At 37.9% G+C, this 21,567-nt stretch overlaps 1 protein-coding gene across 7 annotated transcripts in view; it reads left to right on the forward strand.

Moving 5' to 3' along the window:
• Positions 1-1,968: 1,968 nt before the first annotated feature.
• ELMOD1 (ELMO domain containing 1) overlaps positions 1,969-21,567 on the forward strand; it is a 45,891-nt gene continuing 26,292 nt past the window's right edge. Inside the window, exons 1-7 of one of the 7 annotated variants that reach the window (XM_090265876.1) lie at positions 1,969-2,067; positions 13,432-13,567; positions 15,232-15,329; positions 15,506-15,689; positions 15,827-15,855; positions 16,854-16,951; positions 19,743-19,872. In XM_090265876.1, the coding sequence (XP_090122002.1) occupies positions 15,545-15,689; positions 15,827-15,855; positions 16,854-16,951; positions 19,743-19,872 (402 nt within the window). In that variant the 5' untranslated portion in view covers positions 1,969-2,067; positions 13,432-13,567; positions 15,232-15,329; positions 15,506-15,544. Of the gene's footprint in view, positions 2,068-13,431; positions 13,568-15,226; positions 15,690-15,826; positions 15,856-16,853; positions 16,952-19,742; positions 19,873-21,567 lie in introns of those variants that run through there. The other 6 variants (XM_090265872.1, XM_090265875.1, XM_090265877.1 and 3 more) reach the window with 6 other exon arrangements.

The following is a 21,567-nucleotide window of genomic DNA, read 5'->3' on the forward strand; positions in this document are numbered from 1 at the left end:
CGTTGTGGCTCTGTATGTGGGTGAGGGGTCTGAGAGGGAACAATGCCCCTTGCTCAGCACTCGCCCCTTTTCAAGGCACTTCTCCCACTTCCATATGGGACTGGCACCTCTCTAGCTGATGCCCTGGCTGTCGTTCCCAGAGTGGGTGGGTCTGTGGATGTTCTAGAACCATGGGGGCCCTTTAAACAAGTGGACTCTGCTGAAAGACCAGCTGTTTCTTCCTCTGGCCCAACCCCCACTGGTTTGCACAATCAGAAGCAATGAAGCTTGATTTTTTCCAGCACAGGGACCATGAGCTATGCGGTCTGGTGAGGAGCTGGGAATACTCCCCAGGTGTCCCTCCCAACTTCTTAAAACATGTAACTGTGCTTTCTGCCGATCTGCTGCTGCCACCGCTGCTGCCACCACCACACCATGTCCTCTCAGCCCTGGCTTTGCCCCTCCTACTTGTCTGGATGAGTATTTCTTCTTTATATCTTTGTTGGACTTCCATGCAACTTGATTTTTTGAAATTTCTGGTTGTCTCTAGTTTTGAGGTAGTTGTGTTCCTTCTTAGTTGTGGAGGGAGACCCAGCGTACCTAACTAGGCCTCTATCTTGGCTGGGAGTCTCAAATTGTTCCCGCTTTGACCATTAGGAGTTTCTTCATTTTGCCACTGTGTTTATTGGACATATACTTTACTGATTATCTTTTGAGCACTTTCTTACTTCTGGCACAAAAGACATTTCAGGGTCACTTTGTATATTCTCTGCCCTATAATCAGCCATTTCTCCAAGGAGCTCTGGTTCCTTATATTTCATAATACTTAGAACCTATAATCTGGCTTTGGGGGACACTGGCAGTTTTTAGTTAAAATTTGGATTTATCTTTAAAAGCCACAAAAGTACAAAGAATATGTATTCTCACCACTGAAAATAAACAAATGTTGATTTTTTCCCCTTTATTTTGCTTAAGATATATTTTAAGAAATAAAATACTTATCAAGTTGAAGGTCAGTTTCCCTTCCTCAATCTTAAACCTCTCCCTGTCCCCCCAGAGGAACTACTGTCTTAAATTGATGGGTACACTTCTTTTTCAAGCATTCATGGAGTATTTCAGAAACAAATATGTATTAAAGAAAAGGCTGACTTTTCAGTTGAGTTGCCAACATTTTCTGGGCTGTTCTAGTTGATAATTGTGTCTCTCCCCTCAGCCATTTGTCCATACAACTCAGTCCCTTGCATTGCCATTGCAGCTGGTGTTCCATTTATCATTTCTCTCTGTGGTAACTTCTCTCCACTATTGTTTCCAGCCTCTCTCTTCTCTAGTCTGTTTCATCCCAGCTTTGAAGGCAGCTTCTGGTGTCCTCCTCATCAAAAGGGAAAAGACAAATAACCTAATATTATAGACTTTTTGAAAGCAAATGGTAAACTGAAAAGTGCTAAACAAATATAAAACCTCACTGTTCTATTCACAGTGCTAAAAAATGGGGTGGCGGAGCATATTGTTCATTTTTTTGAAGCAGTTAGGTCTTTAACAGCTGTTTTTTTAGCTTAAAGACATTAGCAGCTGCTTCTAGTTATTTTTGAGTTGTACTTCTGAAAGGTTGGGGCTGCCAGATTTAAGGCCTTTGGATATCTGGAAATTGGGATCTTTAATTTTATGGTTCTTCATTTTTATTTTATTTTTGTAAAATACTGTTCTTCCAAACGTAGGAATACCCAAAATAGAGAAAAATCTCACCATTGAAGAGCTTGCTCATGAAACTAATAATTTCTCCAGCAAGTGACTTAAAATGAAAGGCCAATAGTTAATGATGAAGTGAAAGGCTTTAGCTCTAGTCTCCATTCATATAATTGAGTTTGCTTCATGGGCAGTTTGGTTGATAATGCCACATATATAACATTGTCCACTTACTAAGGTAAACAGAAATTTGGAGTTTCCAGCCCTCTTAATAAAGTAAATATATCTAATTTTTTTCCACAGCTTACATTTATTTTGACAAAGGCAAACTTGAAAGTAATTACTTGAGGACAGTTTGGATAACATCTGGATAATCAAAAGAGGCACAATGAAGCACTTCCTGAGGTAAGTGTTTTTAGTTCCCTGAACGAGCCCTCAAAAATGGAGAAACTGCCTTGCCAATTAGGATAATATTTCTGTTCATCATTTGTGATCCAGTAACCAAATCTCACATTGTATTTTGGCTAAGAATGATTTGGGCACAGGTTCCTCTGCTAACTGTGTGTGCATTGATGCTAAAAGAGAACACTTATAAGTGATAGATCATAGGCAATTACAAAAGTCTATGGGCACAAAAGTGCGGGCAGGGAGTAGTACTTCAGACAACCTCGATGTTATGTGTCTTTGAAGAGTGGTATGTTGCTGGCCTTAAAGTTGATGTCTGAGGATTAGTAGTCAAAGAATTAATATAACATGTGTAGAAGCATTTTCCTAAAATAAATCATTTTAAATATCCCTTAATTTAGATTTTGGTTGGCCAGCCAATTCATACAAGCATTTTCAAATGTTCCTTTTGGGTAAGCATAGATATTCCAAGCTTCTGCTCTTCCTGCCTTTGTGATTTCCCTGAAATCTGCATTAATTGTTGACGCCCTGAAGACTGCTGTATAGAGTACTGTGTACATTGTTACATGTTGGGGTGATCTTGTTTTGTTTTGTAAGCCATTTGGCTGGACCTGTAATTTTAATTATTTCAAGGGTAGTCACCACCATTCACAATATATGAATGAAATTGTTGAAGAAATTTTACATCATATTAAAATATGACAAAAATAAAGTTAGTTTAGCCCTGATAGTTAGAAAAAAAACACCACTCACTTTCCAGAATATTGAGTTTCTTTCCCTCAAGACGGTGGCATACCTCTATTACCCATTCTTGTCCCTTGCTCTGGCATGTTTTCTCTAAGCAAATAATTAGTGCGCTTGCTTCTTTTAGGCAATGATTTAATTCTTTCAGTGGCTGCAATTTAAGATTTTCTTTTCCCCGCAGCTTTTGTTGTTGTTGTTTTCTTGCACTATTATTTCTGGAGCACCTAGATCAATTTGTGTGGGATCCACAATGTTTTGGTGCAGCTGCTGATGTTTACTGGATCTTATAATTGTGAAAACCTCCCTGGAGGTCGCTATTGAACTATTTACAGGCTTTAGCATGTATAAGCATACTCTTTAGCCTGTTTATCTCAGCTGAGTAAAAGGATAGCATTTGAAAAATCACTAGGATATTTGCCAGCAAAGTATTTGATCTAATATGTTTTTGGTTGCCATGGTAATAAAACCATCCGTTGACACATTCATGAAAAATTGGTATGTATGAATCCCTCCTGCATATAAATGTAGTGTCTTTTAGTTGTAGAATCATGTTAACCAAGAGCTTTACTGTTAGATGAAGCTTAGACATCAGGAGCTCCTTTGGTGAAAGGGGAGATGGTAGTGGTCAGGTTTGTTTTAAGACGTGTGCTACTGGATGTCTTCAGTGTCTTACTGATTTTAGAAAAATTTGAGTAGCCTCAAAACCAGCCATTTTAGGAGGAATAGGAGCATTTATTTCTGTTAGCTTTTTGTTAAATTGAATAGGTGTAACACTTTGTTTGGTGCAGATGTGTTACCAGAGAAACCCTGGTTCTTCTCACCGACACAGTAAAGAATTATAGATCAGCGAGCCTGTTAGCATGCAAGCAAAGTTTATTAGTGAGTGGGAGAGCAAAAGCAAGGGTGGCTAGAGCAAGGGTGGCAAAAGCAAGGGTGGCCAAAGGCCAGGTGATCAACACCCATGTGGCCAGAACCTGGGTTCCCAGAGGCCCGGTGGCCAGAGATCCCCCTGTGTGGCAAGAAGGGGTCAAGAGAAGGGAGCAAGTCTTTTGTTTTGAGGACTTATATAGCTGGTGGGATGGGGGTGAGGGAGTTACATACTGATTGGTGGGTAAAGATGGTGCCAGCTTTCTTGGGGAGATGTGACTACCCAAACATAGGTATGGGTGAGGGTCTGTTAGCCCAAATCCCTATCTTGCTCTAGACTCTTATTTGTTCACTTTGCATGTCACAGGAGGCAGGGAGGGAGTTAACCAAAGTTGTTTTAGGGGTTTTGGTTACTGTAGTCCTCCTTCCCTCCCAGGCCTGGAGAGGATACACACAGACTTTCAAGGGCTCCCCCCAACACACTATCTTGTTTACCTGTGTTGTTTCGAATGCCTGGCAGCCTTATTGTACCAGGCTCAAGACTACTGGGTCAGCGGGTGAGACATGTCTTCCTCTGCTTCTAGCCTCCTCTATTAAGTTCTTTGTTAGATTGCAATGGTGAGGGTCCTGCCTTTATTTCCCCTCTGCTACTCATTCTAATGTAACAGAATATGACATTTTAAAATTAAGTTGTACTTAATGATTTAGAACTGGCATGGGGAAAATTTTCTACTTTAATTTCACACAGACTAGCATCAAGAATAATGGAACTAGCACATCTGTCAGTTATGTGTTCTGATGCAAATTTTTCTCTTTTAACTTGGCACATATATTTTATAAATATTACTTGACATTGATTGTTTACGTGAAACTGAAACCCTAGGATTTTCATTGAGCATTGGTTGATTATTATTTTTGGCTCTAGATTTTGTTTTTAATGCTTTTAATTAAGTTATAATGTCTGTGTGTTCATTATACATTATAGGGAATTTGGAAAGTTAAGAGGGCAAGGAGTAATAATCCTGCATTATAAGACTTTTATTCCCTGTAGTCTGTTCTAACAGATGTTGGACAATTTGGCAGTCTTTTTATTTGAACCAAAGCTAAGGTTATGCAAGCATAGCTTGGATAAATCAGGTGTTAATTACTGAACTCAGCAAATATATTATGCAGAATAAGGAATTGACTTTCACTGAGAAAAATTAAGCATTATATAAAAGCCCACAGAGTGATTAATCTGTCATCTTCTGAGTTACTCCAGAATGAAATGCTCCATGTACAGCTACAGAAGAAATTAGGTTAATCATAAATAATCCAGGTTATGGGAAAGAATGAATTTTAATCCACTTTTGTGGTACATGGTACCCACATTCTGCTCTTTCCAGCTTAGTGTTACCAACAACTATATTAATGATGTACCTACTCAGAGTACAAAAAAGTGAGAAAATATTTGTTTGTTTGTTTTTATTGCATGAGATATTAGAAATAAATGCTATAGATTAGTACACCCTGCTGAAGGGTGTGTTTTACATTGAGAGTAGATATGGGGTATTAGATAAGTACACCATAGTTATCCAGTATGACTTTAGCCAGGGTCTGCATTAAAAGAAAACCAGGGTCTAAATGGAGAAGAAATGTATCTATGTGTTGGCAGAAAAAGAAGGGGAACTTTTTTAGCCTCAAATAGAACTGAGGCTGAGGGTTTAGTTTGTATAATACATTTTATTAATTTTAACGCAGTTGATGTATATAATAAGAAGGCCTAAGACTTGTACTGAAGATCTTTTCCCTTGCTAGGATTTACTTATTGAGGTTATATTTTTAAAGTCATCAGACATTATTAATTTTGAAAATTTCTAATTCAGCGAACCTTTTAAGTCACCCCATGTAAATAACTGCTTCCAACAATCCTGGCTTCTGGATCATGGTTTCTTGGCCATGGACCTCACTGCCTATTTTTCTTCCTGAGACAGAAGAGAGGAAAGGAAAACATCTGCCAGACTCAAACCTCCATGGAAGACACTTTGAGCAATACAGCAACTTGTACCTAAGTTCTGACTGTAAAGCAGTTGAAAGGAAAAAGTATTTTACTCTTATAATTAGGTAAATAAAGGCTTCCAATGAGCAAAAATATCTGTAAATTGGGTTTTATAAGTCATTCACCCTGGATCAATATCTTAGTCCACCGACTCAGTTAGTAAGCACTTACTGCTAACAACTGCAGTACTATGCCACATTTTAAATTATTGCCATATTTTCTCTCAATAACAATTGTAATAGGGTAGGAATTAATATCTCTTCTTACAGTGCAGGGCACAAAGGCTTAGCAAAGTTAAGTTACTCACCCAGAGACACACTAATATTTGAATGCAGGGCTGTCCGACTTCAAAGATGTTTCTCATTTTTCCTGCATTGTGTTACTCCTTCAGTGTATGTCTACTGCGAGCTGTAGAGGGTGATACAAAAGTGAACATGAGGTGATCTCTGCTCCAAAGTAACATACCACCTGGTAAGGAGATGAGGCACACACATATAAAACTAAGATACAAAAAGGAATGTGATTAGTGACAGCCTACAGGCATTTTGTGACAGGAATATTCAGGGAAGGCTAAACTGAGGTGATATTGAGGGGAAAGGAGGACTAAGATGTTCATATTTTTCAATAAGGATAAAGGGTGTGGGAGGTGGAGGATGCTGTGAACAAAGCCTGAGAAAGTTTGACCAGCTGCCATAAGCAGCAAGTGGTCCAGGTTTGTTGGTCATAGACCCTGTTAGGGTGAGTAGAAGATAAGATGTGAAGGTAAAGTTAACACTGTTCTTGGACAGTACTTGTAAGCATGGCAAACATAAAGAAGACCTTTAAGAGAAGGGAGAATCAGATGAAAAGTCTTTTTCCCTTGCAACATATATCTAGCCTTCCCCCAGAGCTTCTAGAAATCTAGTCCATTCCCTTCACCTTACAAATGGAAAGGCAGAGGCCCAGAGAAGCCAAGAAGTGTGTCTAAAGTCATACAGCTCATAGTGGCAAGTTGGCACTAGACTTAAGTCAGACTTTCAGACACTTCCCTTTTTAGTTAGGCAGTATTTCCAGTCAGCACCCAGAAATTTCCGTTACTTCTGAGGGGAAGAAGGTGCAGGGTCATATATTTCCAGAATTTTATTAGCATTGCTTGAGGCATTGACTGAACTTGTGAGATGTAGAAGCTAAATTCTGAAAAGGGGTTTATGATCCAAACATCCAAGTACCACACTCGAATTCCAGTCAAGATGGCAGCATAGGCAGACATGGCTTGCCTCTTTGAACAACCACATGAAAACTACAACTAAAATATAGAATACCATCACTCAGAACCATCAGAAATTGAGTTTAATAGAAGTCTCACAACTATGGAATTAAAGAAACCACATTCATCCAGACTGGTAGGAGGGATGCAGATGCAGAATGGGCTGGTCCACGTCCATGTGTGGTGGATAAAAATTTGGGAGGGAGATCTCAAGAGCAAGGATTCTCAGCCCCACAACAGGAACCCCAGGCCAGGGGTCCAAAACCAGGAATAGAAGTTCTCACAACTTCTGGCTGCAAAAACCAGTGGAGACTGAGTCAGTGGAAGAAATTTCTGGAGCCCCAAGCAGCTCCTCTTAAAGAACCCACACATGGCCTCACCTACTCAGACTCACTCCCTCTGAGCTCCAACACCAGGGTAGCACTTGAAAGGCACCAGTGACATTAGAGGGAGAACCTGAAGTGTCTGGCATCAAGAGGAGCAGAGGCCATTACCCTTTTCTAAACCCTCCCCCCACAGAGCTGGCAAGCTTGTGCCATTTCTGAGACTCCATCAACTTGGCTAACACTATTTGACCCCTCCTTGGAGATCCTCAGAGACTCTGCCCCACCCAATTTACGGGCCCACCCAAGCTGCTTTTCCATATAAATTGCTGGTCTTGGCTCATGCTTCACAACTTCTTAAATCCTGTCAAAGAAGCAACAGCTGGCCTCAGTGAGCCCCAGGGCTGGCACTAGCAGCAACCAGCCTAAATTCACAGCTTGGCTTCACATGGGAATCACCAAGCCCAGCACAAGTAGTAGCCATCTCAGATTGCTTATAGCTCAAGCAGGGTGCCTTGGCCAAAACACAGGTGGGGACTGACCTTGGTCTACACCACCCAGGAAACCCCAGGGTCAGTGCACCCAGTGGACAGCTACAGACCACATCACAGCATCACCACCCTGCCGCTGCATAGCTGATTCTTCATGGAGGGTGGAGGTTGGTGGTCAGTGATTATAACCAGTCCTTGCAGCTGACTGGCCTGGGTAAATCCCTCCCATTGATCTGCCAACAGCAACCAAGGCTTAACTATAAGAGAAGAGTATACTCAGCTCACACTAAGGGTACACCTCAAGCACCCAGCTTCGGTGACAGGGGAGGCTGTGCCACTGGACCCTACAGGACACCTACTGCATTAGGCCACACTACCAAGACACGGAGTCAAAGCGACTCTACCTAATACATAGAAACAAACACAGGGAGGCTGCCAAAACAAGGAGACAAAGAAACACGTCCCAAATGAAAGAACAGATCGAAACTCCAGAAAAAAAGCCGAACAAAATGTAGTTATGCAAGCTATCAGATGCAGAGTTTAAAACACTTGTTATAAGGATGCTCAAGAAACTTAGTGAGAACCTCAACAGCATAAAAAAGATCCAGTCAGAAATGAACGATATATTAATTGAAATAAAGAACAATTTACAGAGAAACAACTGTAGAGTAGGTGAAGCCAAGAATCAAATCAATGATTTGGAACATAAGGAAGCAAAAAACAACTAATCAGAACAAGAAGAAAAAAGAACCCAAAAAAGAGCATAATGTAGAGGCCTCTGAGACAACTTCAAGCGTTCCAACATTTGCATCATAGAGGTGCCAGGAGAAGAGAAAGAACAAGAAATTGGAATTCTATTTGAAAAAAATAATGAAAGAAAACTTCCCTAATTTGGTGAAGGAAATAGACATGCAAGTCTAAGAAGCACAGAGAGTCACAAATAAGATGGATGCGAAGATGCCCACTCCAAGACACATCATAATTAAAATGCCAAAGGTTAAAGATAAAGAGAGGATCTTATAAGCAACAAGAGAAAAGCAGTTAGTGACCTACAGGGGAGTTCCCATAAGACTGTCAGCTGATTTGTCAAAAGAAACTTTGCAGACTAGAAGGACTAGCAAGAAATATTCAAAGTCATGAAAAGCAGGAACCTATAGCCAAGACTGCTCTACCCAGCAAAGCTATCATTTAGATCAAAGGGCAAATAAAGAGCTTCCCAGACAAGAAAAAAACTAAAGGAGTTCATCATCACCAAACCATTATTATATGAGCTGTTAAAGGGACTTACTTAAGAAAAGGAAAATCAAAACTATGAACAATAAAATGGGAATAAAATACAAATCTATCAACAATTGAATCTAATAAACAAACTAAGCAAACAAGAAGAACAGAGACAGAATCATCAATACGGAAAGCATTTTGATGGTTGCCAGATGGGAGGAAGTGTGGGGGAATGAGTGAAGAGGTGGAGGGATTAAGAAGTTCAAATAGGTAGTTACAGAATAGCCATCAGGATATAAAGTACAGTACTGGAAATGGAGTAGCCAAAGAACTTATATGCATGACTCATGGACAGGAACAATGGTGAGGGGATTGCCTGAGGGAATGGGGTATGCTGGGATGAAGGGGTACAGAGGAGGAAATATTAGGACAATTGTAATAGCATAATCAATAAAATATAATTTAAAAAAGAAAATAAAAATGTTTTTTTAAAAAACATAAAAACAAATATCACTCTCACTCTACACTGGTGCATTTTGCCATTGTTTTTTTTCTTTTTTAGGATACACACACACATATCATGTATATGTATACATACTGTATACACACAATACACATATATCTACACATACACATATTTTAACTTATTTTGTCCCATGCATTTAAACAAAAACTTGGCATACTCTTGTTGAAACAGGTTAACCTGAATAATTTTCTAGGCAATATTCTGTAGGTGACCTCACCATAGCCTGCCCATTGCCATCAGAAATTGATATATTCAGAGATTGATCATCGGCACACCAGCTCTTCTGCTTCCCTCAGCTTTTCAGGGGCAACCCCTTGACACTTTGCTGATCATTCAGCCCCTCCTGCAGAGCATGAAATAAATGGAAGTCCTAGACAGTCAATAAATGTTGGTTTGAATTTCATTCATTTAACTATTGTATTTTTAACTTTTGTTCTGAACTGAGTAAGGCATGCTGATTTCCTGTTGTTCTTGACTTCTTGTAAGGATAATCAAGAATTGGCTTTACTGACCAGTCTCAAAGGAAGGTAATCTCTCCTCTGCCATTCTAACACTCGAAGCAGTTTCTTTTATTCAATTATTACAGTATTTACTTTTTGTTTTTATTGTCATTTTTCTTACTAGACTCTAAGTTTCTTGTGGACAGAGATGGCATGTGGTTGCAGTAAAATTAAGATATTGACTCAGTTTTGCTTTTTTCCTCATCATAATCCCCACACTTTTTCCTGCTATATACTACACAGCCAGTCTCTTCATCTTGTATTCATTCAGTTTAGTGAAGGAATAAGTAAAGTACTTTTCAGTGATCACTTTTAATTTTTCCCACAGTGCATTTAAAATCTATCTCCTTCAACTATTCTAGGTCTTCAACTCAACAGAAATTAATTTATTCATAATACGGAGAATATCCTCTAACCTGGTCCTCATGGTGTATATATCTGTGTGCATATATGTATTTTTTAATTATATTATGTAGTGTATCTATAATACTAAAAGGCCCTTTCCTCATCCCCTATAAAAGATTTTAGAGCTCATTATGTATGATTACTTTCTTTTATTTATAGACTTATTTAATTTTGGTTCTTTAAAAACTATTTTTAGTTATAATAAAAGTTTGTATTTTAGATTACATTTAAACTAAATGTAATGTGTTTGCTGCTTCCTTTATAAATAACTCAATAAAAATATTATCCAAATACCAAACAATCTGATTTTTAAAATAAAACTTCTAAAATATATGTATTTAAGCATCAAGTATTTTAAAGTATATCTTATTGATTATGTTGTTACAGTAGTCCCAATCTTTTTCCCCTTTGCTCCCCTCTGCCCAGTACCACCCTTCCCTCCAGCAATCCCACCCCTCTTAATTCATATGCATGGATCGTGCATATAAGTTCTTTGGCTTCACCCTTCCCTATATTATTCTTAACATTCCCCCTGTCTATTTAATACCAACCAATTATACTTCTTAGTCCCTGCACCATTTCTCCATTTCTCCCCCTCCCACCCACCCACCCCCCAGCTGATAACCCTCCAAATGATCCCCATACCTGTTCCTATACTGGTTTGCTTAGTTGGATTTTGTTTTTAATTTTTAGATTCAGTTGTTGATAGTTGTGAGTTTGTTGTCATTTTAGTGTTCATAGTTTTGATCTTCTTTTTCTTAAGTAAGTGCCTTTGACATTTCATATAATAATGGCTTGGTGATGATGAACTCCTTTAGCTTCACCTTGTCTGGGAAGCACTTCATCTGCCCTTCCATTCCAAATGTTAGTTTTGCTGGATAGAGTAATACTGGTTACAGGTTGCCTTTCATCACATTGAATACTGCTTGCCGGTCCCTTCCTGCCTGCAAAGTGTCCTCTGAGAAGTCAACTGATAATCCTATAGGCACCCCCCTGTAGGCAACTCTCTGCCTCTCTCTTGCTGCCCCCAGGACTCTGTCTTTATCTTTCACCTTTGGCATCTCAGTCATAATGCGTCCTGGTGTGGTCCCCTCTGGGTCCAGCTCACCAAGGACCCTCCGTGCTTCCTGGACTTGTATGTCCATCTCCTTCATAAAATTTGGGAAGTTTTCCTAATTTTTTACAATTCTTGCTTCCTCATTCTGCACTAGTTGTTCTTTTCTTCCTCATGTTCCAAATCATTGATTTGAACCCTGGTTTCCTTCCCTTCCCCATTAGTTTTATGTGGATTTTCCTTCATTTCACTTAGCATATCCTTCACTTCTTCTCTTATGCATTTGCCATACTCAAGCATATCTTTCAAGCCTGTGAGCATCTTTATCACCACTGTTTTGACTTCTGCATCTGTTAGGTTGTCTATCTCCTCATCTCTTAAGTTGGCTATTTCCTCGTTGCTTAGTTCTCCCATTGGAACATTGATCCGTTTCCCCTTTTGGGCCATACTTCTCTGTCTCCTCATTCTGAAAGGCTCCTGTGTTTGTTTGCCTCTGCGTCCCAGGTAGAGTTATCGCTCCTGTTACATTGTAAGGGGTGGAGCCTTAGGGATTGTCAGTAGACGGTGACTTATTTCACCACATTGTGGTACTTTATGTGGGGGAGGGGCCCGACAGGGAACAATGCGACCTGCCCAGCACTCGCCCCTTTTCCAGGCACCTCTCCCACTTCTGCTCTGGCTGGCGCCCCTCTAGCTGCTTCCCTGACCGTCATTCCCAGAGTGAGTGGGTCTGCAGATGTTCTCAGACTGTGGGGGCCCTTTAAACAAGCAGACTCTGTTGAGAGACTGGCAGTTTCTGCCTCCACCTCAACCTCCACTGGTCTGCACAGTCAGAAGCAATGAGGCTTGATTTTCCCCGGTCCTGGACTGTGAGCTGTGAGGTCCAGTGAGGAGCTGGGAACACTCCCCAGATGTCCCTCTTGACTTTTTAAAATGTGTGACTGCGTTTTCCGCTGGCCTGCCTCTGCTGCTGCCACTGCCACCACCACACGGTATCCTCTCCTCCCTGGCTCCGCTCCTTCTGCCAATCTAATGAGTATTTCTTCTTAATACCTTTATTTGCTGGACTCCCATGTAGTTTGATTTTCTGGAACTTCTGGTTGTTTCTAGTTTTGAGGTAGTTGTATTCCTTCTTAGTTGTGGAGGGAGATGCAGTGTGTCTGTCTACGCCTCCATCTTGGCCAGAATTCTCAAGCATCAAATTGAATTGTGTTGTCATTAATAAATTAACATAAACATGGGTCTCCTTTTCTTTGAAAGAAAAAAGATAAGCCATTAATTAGATTTTTAATTATCCTACAGTCAGCTAGTGTTCTCTAATTCCCCAAATAAAATTTGCCTGGAATGTAAAAATAGTGCCCTTTGCTAAAGCAATAAAATTTGGAATCATATCCATGACACCCCCACTTTTCAAAGGCTGTATAGTCTCTTCAGATAAAGAATGATGGAAAAGACCACAGGGCCCCCAGAATTCTAGGCACTGGATATAATGGAGAAAATACACTCATCTTTCCAGAGGCCCACAAATGGGTTTTTTTTGTGTGTGATTTCACATTACTAGTTCATGTATCAAGTCTTCTGCAGCCTCTCTTTCTAGTAGGAAGTTCATTATAGAGAGGGTCCCATTTACTAGGCCAATTGGCAAGTTATTTCCACTCAATGGCCAGTGCCCCTGATTAGAAACTTTAATAGAGAAAACTGAAATTTTTAAAGTAAAATTTTAACATATTTGACCACAAAACAAAAATGGGCTCTCATCAAAAGCAACTGAAATTTTTAAATGTCATTTTACAAAGTGAATCAAATGCTGGAAGTGTTGAGCAAATTGCTGTTGTTCTTTATGGCCATTTGGATGAAAAGTGTTTTGTTTAGGAACCTGTGGTTTGAACAACTGTGATTATTTTGTACTTTCCCTTCCTCACCAATAGTACATTTCTTATTTATTACAGGATTTCTTCAAGCAAGAATTAACTTTCATTAGCAAATTCATTGAAACTATTCAAAATAAACCACTTTTCTCTTATTATCCCAAAAGAAGACATCAGAGTCACAAATTTAAGATGATGGAGTAGTGTTGCATTACAGGTATCCACACCCCTTCACCCCACAGGCAGGAGCCACATAGTTCTAGGTGCATCTCCTGTTTCAGAGGGACCATCACAGCTGAATGGATTCTTCTAACAAAGCATAAGACAGGGACTCATTTCTATTGGGTAGCAGAGATGTGATCCATTTTGAGTAATTTACATTGGGTGACTATTCTGGTTCAAGCTAGAGAATGAATGTTAAATATTAAAAATGATCATATTGTCTTTAAGAAGGATACTGCTGTGAACTCAGCTATAGACTTCACTCTGCAGCTTACTAGTAAATGGAAGTTAGAGATAATATTGGAAATAGAAAATGTGTAAGTAGTTCTTATTATTACATCAGATTCTCACAGTGCTTAAGCAAGTCATTCAACTTATTATCATTTTTCTTACTAAATGATAAGTTCCTCTTGCAGTAACTCCTTTTGAAACACTATCCAAAAAAACTATGATAAAAATACAGAAACAAATACAAAAAACTTGTCTAAGCATGTAGTTATTAAAAATAGGAGATGGTAATCAGTATTTTCTACTCATTGTATTGAAATTTTTATTGTTATTCTTACAAAATGTAGCACATCTTTTCAGTAGTGAGTTGAGAATCTGCCATCAGAACTAAGAAAACTAGTGTTTTTACATCACTATTAAAATTTTTTGTTTAATTTTTAAAGAAAATGTAAATCATCCCATATTAATTTCTTTCTGACTTCTTTTTATTTGATAAGCATATTATGGACATTTTTTCATGTTATTACATATTCTAGAACATAATTTTATTGCCTACAAGGGATTTCATTGTGTTATCTTAGTGTAGCAGTTTGGTTACTTATACTGTTTCGTCCATTCCATTTGCATTGACATGATACAGATCTTAATGCATTTGTTCAACTTAGGTTTTGGGAATTTTAATCTTTAACACAGGCTGTTCAAGGTATTGCAGCCAAAGCAATTTGAACAAAGGGAAACTATCAAGGTGTTGGTTTATATTCAGGGGTGGATCACATCATTGAGGCTATTGATTAACTACCCTAATTCATCTGAATGACCCTGGATCACCTTATGTTATAGCTAGAGGAAATTAGTGAATATATCAGAAGAAGAAATGTCTTTTAGAAATGACATGATTAGGAAGTAATATAAATAATTCTGCCTACTAAGAATGCATAATATTAAGAGAACATCGGTTGAATATAAGTTTCTGGCTGTTAAGTTCTCTTTATTTCTATAGCTTGAGTCATTTTGAGACTTTGAACAGTACTGTGAAGTAGTAGGCACTGACATTAAAAATAAAAATCAACAAAAAACACAAATTCACGTACCAGAGACATTGTGAAAATATGCATGATTGGTGATGTTATACTTCATAGTCTGATGAGGAATTATTAGAGTGAGATAGGGTATGCAATTAAGCAAACTTTGTTTAGCAAGAACCAAGAACAAACTGTCAAAAGGTGGAATTTGGAAATAAGAAGTAAAACGATGGCCAAGGAGGAGTGGCCACTAAGGATGCTCTGGGAATGAACCAAGGTGAGTTGAGAGGCTGTCCACAGAGGCAGAAAGAGGACAGTTGCTGTGGCATGGTCTTTCCCAATGTCTAAGGGAACAATAACTTCTATGTGCTGTTTTAAAGGTACTGATTTATTTTAAAATTGTTTTTAGGCAAAGATAGGAAAGCGAAGGGTTCCCATGCCTTGCGCTCATTTTATTGGAATATCATATTTACTAGAACAGGGCATCTGGAGCTGCTTGCAGTCATAGTAAGTGTATCCTCCCAGACCTGGGCTTCCCTCCCAATGCTGGGTTGGTAGCTACCTCTAATAAAGTAACATGGGGTTAGGAAAATGAAATAGGCGTGTAAACCAGAAGTCTAATGGCTGGTTTTCTTCTGGGCTTCTTCTCTTGCTGGTGGTGGCTGCTTTCTGTTCTCTTCCAGAGTTCTAGTGGAAGGGTGCTGTCTTTTGTTTTTGACAGAATGTTGATCCAGGTGTTCCTGTATTTTTACTGTAAATTTTTGTGGCGCTGCCTGAAATTTGTAATGAGGAAGCTGACCGGGAGATGTGAACTGCAGCGGATCTGTTATAATACCAAGCCTGGAGCTTCTAGAACCATGAAGATCGGTAAGCATGAAACGAGGAAGTAAGCAAAATGTAGGCTTGGTGGCACTGAGGATACAGTGTTATAATTCAGTATACCAATTTTAAACCACATGTAAAGGATAATTTTCAAATGATTTTTAAAACTATCTCTTTTATAGAAACATCACTGAGGGATTCAAAAAGTAAGGTAAGTAAAATTGATTCTATATTTTTCAGCAACTTTTTACTTGGAAGCTTACCTCCATTAACAAAAATTAAAAATTTCAAGAAACAAAATATACCATTTGCTATAAAAAATGAGGTGGCTTTCTCTATGGAGTACACCCACACCTTTCCCTACCCCGCTTCTTTCCCCTAGGCCTTCTCTCTCTCTCTCTCTCTCTCTCTCTCTCTCTCTCTCTCTCTCTCTCTCTCTCTCTCTCTCTCTCTCTCTTCCTCCCTCCCTCCCTCCTTCCTAAAAGAAAAAAATGCCTTTGCTTTTAACATGAAAGTAGCCACTGAATGTGGATTTTTAGGCAGATGTAAGGTGTACTTATTACTTCACTGTTGAATCATCATTTTTTATACTTCTTCCCAAATCATAAAATAAATATTCCTTGAAAATAAGAGCAACATTAACTCTCTGGTGTTTCCTTAATATCCAAATCATTTAATTTTATACTCAAGATTTTCCAAGAAAATCAAAGAAACCACTACTCTAGTTTTTATAGCGCATAGTTAAACATCCACATAAGAGAGAAAATCCGTTTTTTTTTCAAGAGTCTTGAATATTATTATATTATTTTCTCACCCTTAAGACTACATCCCATGTACTTCACTCAATCATAGACATAATGCCCAGTAACAATGGAAACCAGGTATGTTGAGTGAGAAAAAAGAAAGTATAATATTTTAATATAAATAGTTTAAAACAGATGAAAATGGTAAAAAAAAAAAAAAAAGAGAGAGAGAGAGAGAGGGAGACTTTCTGTTTTATGTTATTACCTTAATCAGGAAAATTGTATTACCGTCATCATGAAAATGTCAAATTTACTAGAATTAAAACACTAAATCAATTTTTGCTCTTAGTTTAGTTTAGTATCTTCATAGAGAAGCTTTAAACAAACACTTGAAGCACCCATCTAAATAGGCCCCACTTAGCTGCTGGTATCATGACAAGGAAAATGATTGAAACATGTTTTCCAGCTGTTGCAGACTTCAGTGAGTGTTCACCCTGATGCTATTGAAAAAACTATAGAAGACATCATGGAACTGAAAAAAATTAACCCTGACATAAATCCACAGTAAGAATTATGTTTATTATTTTGTAAATCTAGAACACAAGTCATGGCTACATATTTCTTACTTATATGACGCACTTGATGTCTCTCAGTCTGTCTGTCTCTCTCATTCTTACTCTCAAATCATCTTCAATGTTTTGACTTTCAGATGAAAAGTAAAATCAGTGCCTTTTTCATGTTTGTAAATAGCAGCAACTTTGTACTTTGTTGTGATTTATGTTTGTGCTTTGAGATACAATGAATGTAAGAAATATGATGGATGCCTCTGGTATCAGGTAAAATAAAGGGAGCCCATTTCATCAATAGTCACTCTATGCATTACCTGTGTTTTACCTTACAGTACAAGTTCAAATTGTAAATGTGTAGAGGCTGATTCTGCTCCATCAGTTCATGACAGGCTGAAAATCTTGGAGACAGTTCCTACCTGCCTGTCAAGAAGACAGGCATGTGTGGGAGGGAGAGATGGTTTTTATATGAAGACTTTAGAACTTTGTAATTTATTCATCTCATGTTGGAAGTATTAAAATGCACTTGGCAATTTACATGACATTTAAAATTAGCTTTATATTTTCCATTGGAAAGAGGAATTTTTCAGTAAAAGAATTAGGCTAAGATATTGGGTAGAATAAATTCTGCATGCAGATATATTTAGAGACAGTTTAGGTGGGTAACAATCAAACTCTCTTTTAGATATGCATGAGGACTTAAGATGTTGTCACTGAGAAAGGCTTTTAATTGCCAAAGACTGGGAGCTGTAGGTGAAGGGGATTTCAGAGTTCACTTGGCATATGTCTGTCTCTTGGAAGGATTCTAGGTACTGGCTAATTGGGGCTCAACACAAAACTCCATTTCTCTGTGGTCTCCCTAGCATTCTTCTGCCAACACCAGCTAATTAGCTGCTTTTTTCTTATTCAGCCATGAAAGGTGATTTAATTATGCAGTAAGTGTCTTTTTGAAACCTTTTCACATATATTTTATTTCTCTGGGGAGGTGATGATAAGACAACTTATTTTAAATTAAGTTGAATGAAAAATTTAAGACTAACATTAGACATGAAGGATATATTAGACCTAGAATCACATTTAGAGATTGGATTAGATTTAATAGCAAGTCTTTTCTGTCCCTTCTATGAAAGTTATATGTTTTAGTCAAGAGCATTTCCTTGCCATCTGTTCTTTTGATTTCCTTTTGAGGGGGGACCCTTATAGGTAATAAATTATGTTATGATACTTCTTTTTTCCATACTGACATTGACAAAATGTGATTTTTTTTCAATTTAAAAAATTTTCTGGGGGAAAAATCAAGAAATAGAGAGCGCAAGGGGAAAATTTTATAATTTATCAAGCCATTACTACTATTAACCTCACTTTGTTTTAATTACATTTTTTTCAAGTGCTGTTTACACTGCTGGTAAGAATTGCCACAGTAAAATTTTAATTGGATTCTCTTGTTCTTCTTTCATTTCTTTCGTTCTCTTCTTTTCCTCAGAATTAACTTTTTTTAGTCCTGCATTGGTTTCCTGGGTGACCAATGCCAATGTTCACTTTTCCTATATTAAAATATCTGATTTAGGTTTTTGATGCTATGGTAACAAATAATGATAAGGGCCATTTAATTGAGCACTCAATTTTATTTAAGTTTAATACTCTGGGTTATCTGACACTGCCCTCTACATTTGGAGTAAGTACACATCCTAAGACATAATTTTGTATTGACCCCAACTTTAGTCTTAATTTTCTATACATTGTATTCCCCTCCCCACCCACAAAAAAAAAAAAAAGATGATAATGACACTGTCATCATGATAATAAAGACCATCATGACAACAAAAATATTCAAATTTAGTGAGTAAATTAAGGATAGAAGTACATGGGAGGGTAACTTCTGGGTTAAATCATACGAAATTGCCAACATTCAACTATTTTGAACCACAGAAGCTAATGACTGTAAAGAATTAAGCAGGAATAAATAAATGTGAACTAGTACTACCATTAGATTTAAAAATACCAACAAAGGAATGTAGGAGATTAATTTATGTGACAATAGTTTATGTGAAAAAAGAATCTTGGTGATTTGTTAGCTGTCTTATAAACTTGTTATGTGACTACTTAAAGAGACCCTATTTTACCTTCTAAACTATAGGAGAGAAACAGTATGTAGACCACAGGAAGTAATGATCCTCTGTGTGTCACGCTTGCCAGATTGCTTTCTGTTCCAGTCATATGTTGTAATGGGACTGCTAAACAGTGTACCTTCAGAGAAGTCTGAACAAGATAGTAAAACAATCTCAAAACCATGTCTTATGAGAAGGAATTGAAGATCAGAGGATTTTTTTTAACCCTGGAGATGAGATTAGAAGAAAGATTCACTATCCTAAAATAAAGAGACATGGGAAAATTGGAAATACATTTATTTGCTCAGAGAACAGAATTTGAATGACTTTGTGATAAGAAAAGCAGATTTTGTTTCAGCCTAAAAAAATGTGTTCAGACAACTGGAGAAGTTGGAATGGAATGTAACATCTTGTAAAGTAGTGAATTCTTTCTCTTGGTATTGCCTCATCTATTCAGTAATGCTCCCAAACAGAGGTGATTTTGTTGCTGTTTTGAAAGCTGTTTTACTCCTAAGCCCATGAGATTCAGTAAGAAATTGTGCTTTATTAGATCCTGTTTGAACAATTTCCTAAGTATTAGATGAACAGGAGAAGTCCTGTATTGCATACATTAAGTGAACAAATGCCAAAGTATGTTTTGTTTTTCTACATGTGTGTTCCTTCTTTTTTTGAACACCCTAGGTTGGGAATCTCTCTTCAGGCTTGCCTTCTGCAGATTGTTGGGTACAGAAACCTTATTGCAGATGTGGAAAAACTGCGCAGAGAACCCTATGATTCTGATAATCCACAACATGAGGAAATGCTTCTGAAGGTTAGTCCTCGAACACATTTCAGGCCTTCACTTAGGTCAGCTAATGTCTGCCAAGCACCTGCTGTGTGACAGTCACTCCATCCTAAAAAGCACCTATTTTCAGAAATGAATTTAGAAAACACTTTAGATTAGTAGTTTAGTTATAAAGGTTGATTTAAATTTTTGTCTTAATTTTTTAATTCAAAATTCAGTGCTTTGACGTAATGTTTTATTAATGTTTCATAATATACCATCAGATCATAGAAGATTCCTATGGTCTTGTTTTGATAGCCAGAAGGAGTATTTGTAATTGCATATTAGTCTTCCAACAGTTTAAATACACCAGATATAAACCTTTACCTCCTCTTCTAATACTCTCCAAGTTACATGAATAAATAATCATCATTAAGATCTTGGGTAATTTCCCAAGAGGGCTATTGCTGATGCAGAAACCAACTTCATCTCCTTCGACGTCTATTAAAAGTCATAAATGGAAATCCCAGGTCACTCTTTGAGAAATGCTGGTTCTCCTATGGCTTCCAACACAGTTAAACAATCTAAACTTGAGCCAAATGTGAAAGCCCAAAGAAATCACGTCTGATGCTTTCTCAGATTACAAAAGAAAATTGACATTGAATCTATAGTCTCACATGAATTTTCTACTGAATACTTTACCTCCAACATCTGAACCGGCAAGAAAAGTAGGCTTAACCAACCAGTTCAGTGCCCATGTCTTATTCATCTTTGTGACCCCATGTCCAGAGCAGTGCCTAAAATTCAAAAAGGCAGTAACAAAATTAGAAGAAAACTTAACTTTATTTTATTGAAAAATGTCATAGAAGATGTAACTTTAAAAATGTATCATGTTGTGTTTTTGTGTGAAGGAGTATGTGCTTTTGTGTATGTAAGTACTTGAGCAGGTGACTCATTTGTCTCTACTAATTGGTGCTAGATCTGATGTAAAGCATTACAAATTACAGAAGCTTCATTCTTAGGAATAGCTTTTCTCCTTCCCTTTCTCTTCTGCTTAATTTCAGCTAAGCCACTGACAGAGCTTCATCTCCTTTTATTATCTTATTTTTCCATTTATAATACAGGTAGTTGAGTTCAATAAAATAATCTCAAGGTTAGAATTAGGAGGTGAAAGGAAGAGCCCTAACCCATGTGGCTCAGTTGGTTGGGTGTTTTCCCACAAAGCAAAAGGTCCATGGTTTGAGTCCCAGTCAGGTCACATGTCTGGGTTTCAAGTTCGGTCCCCAGTTGGGGCATGTACAAGAGGCAACTGATCAATGTTTCTCTCCCTTTCTTTCTCCCTCGCTTCCCCCCTCTCTAAAAGTAAATAAATAAATTTTTTTAAAGAGGTGAAAGAAAGAGAAGGTGGTATAATTAACAGACTAACCACAAGCACCTGAACAATTTGTTAGAATGGCTGAGATGCCCACTGAATCGACGACATTTGGGTACTTGCTATGTGCCATCTTAATTGATCTGTTGTTTGTGTGCTTGCACATAGTATGTTTTTAACAAGTGTGGGTGAATGCATGAATTATTATAGTTCATTAGATACACATCAAGAACTTTTGTGACATGACTTATCTGTGGTCATGATTTGAGTATATATGTGTGATCATTTTTTATTGTCACTGCTGAAAGATGTAGGGAAAGTGATGGTTGTCACCTTTACTTCAGAGATGAGCAAACAATGATCATTTTAGT

The sequence above is a fragment of the Furipterus horrens genome, unplaced genomic scaffold (genome assembly GCF_987537825.1).
Source record: "Furipterus horrens unplaced genomic scaffold, mFurHor1.1.pri manual_scaffold_2, whole genome shotgun sequence".
Lineage (NCBI taxonomy): Eukaryota > Metazoa > Chordata > Mammalia > Chiroptera > Furipteridae > Furipterus > Furipterus horrens.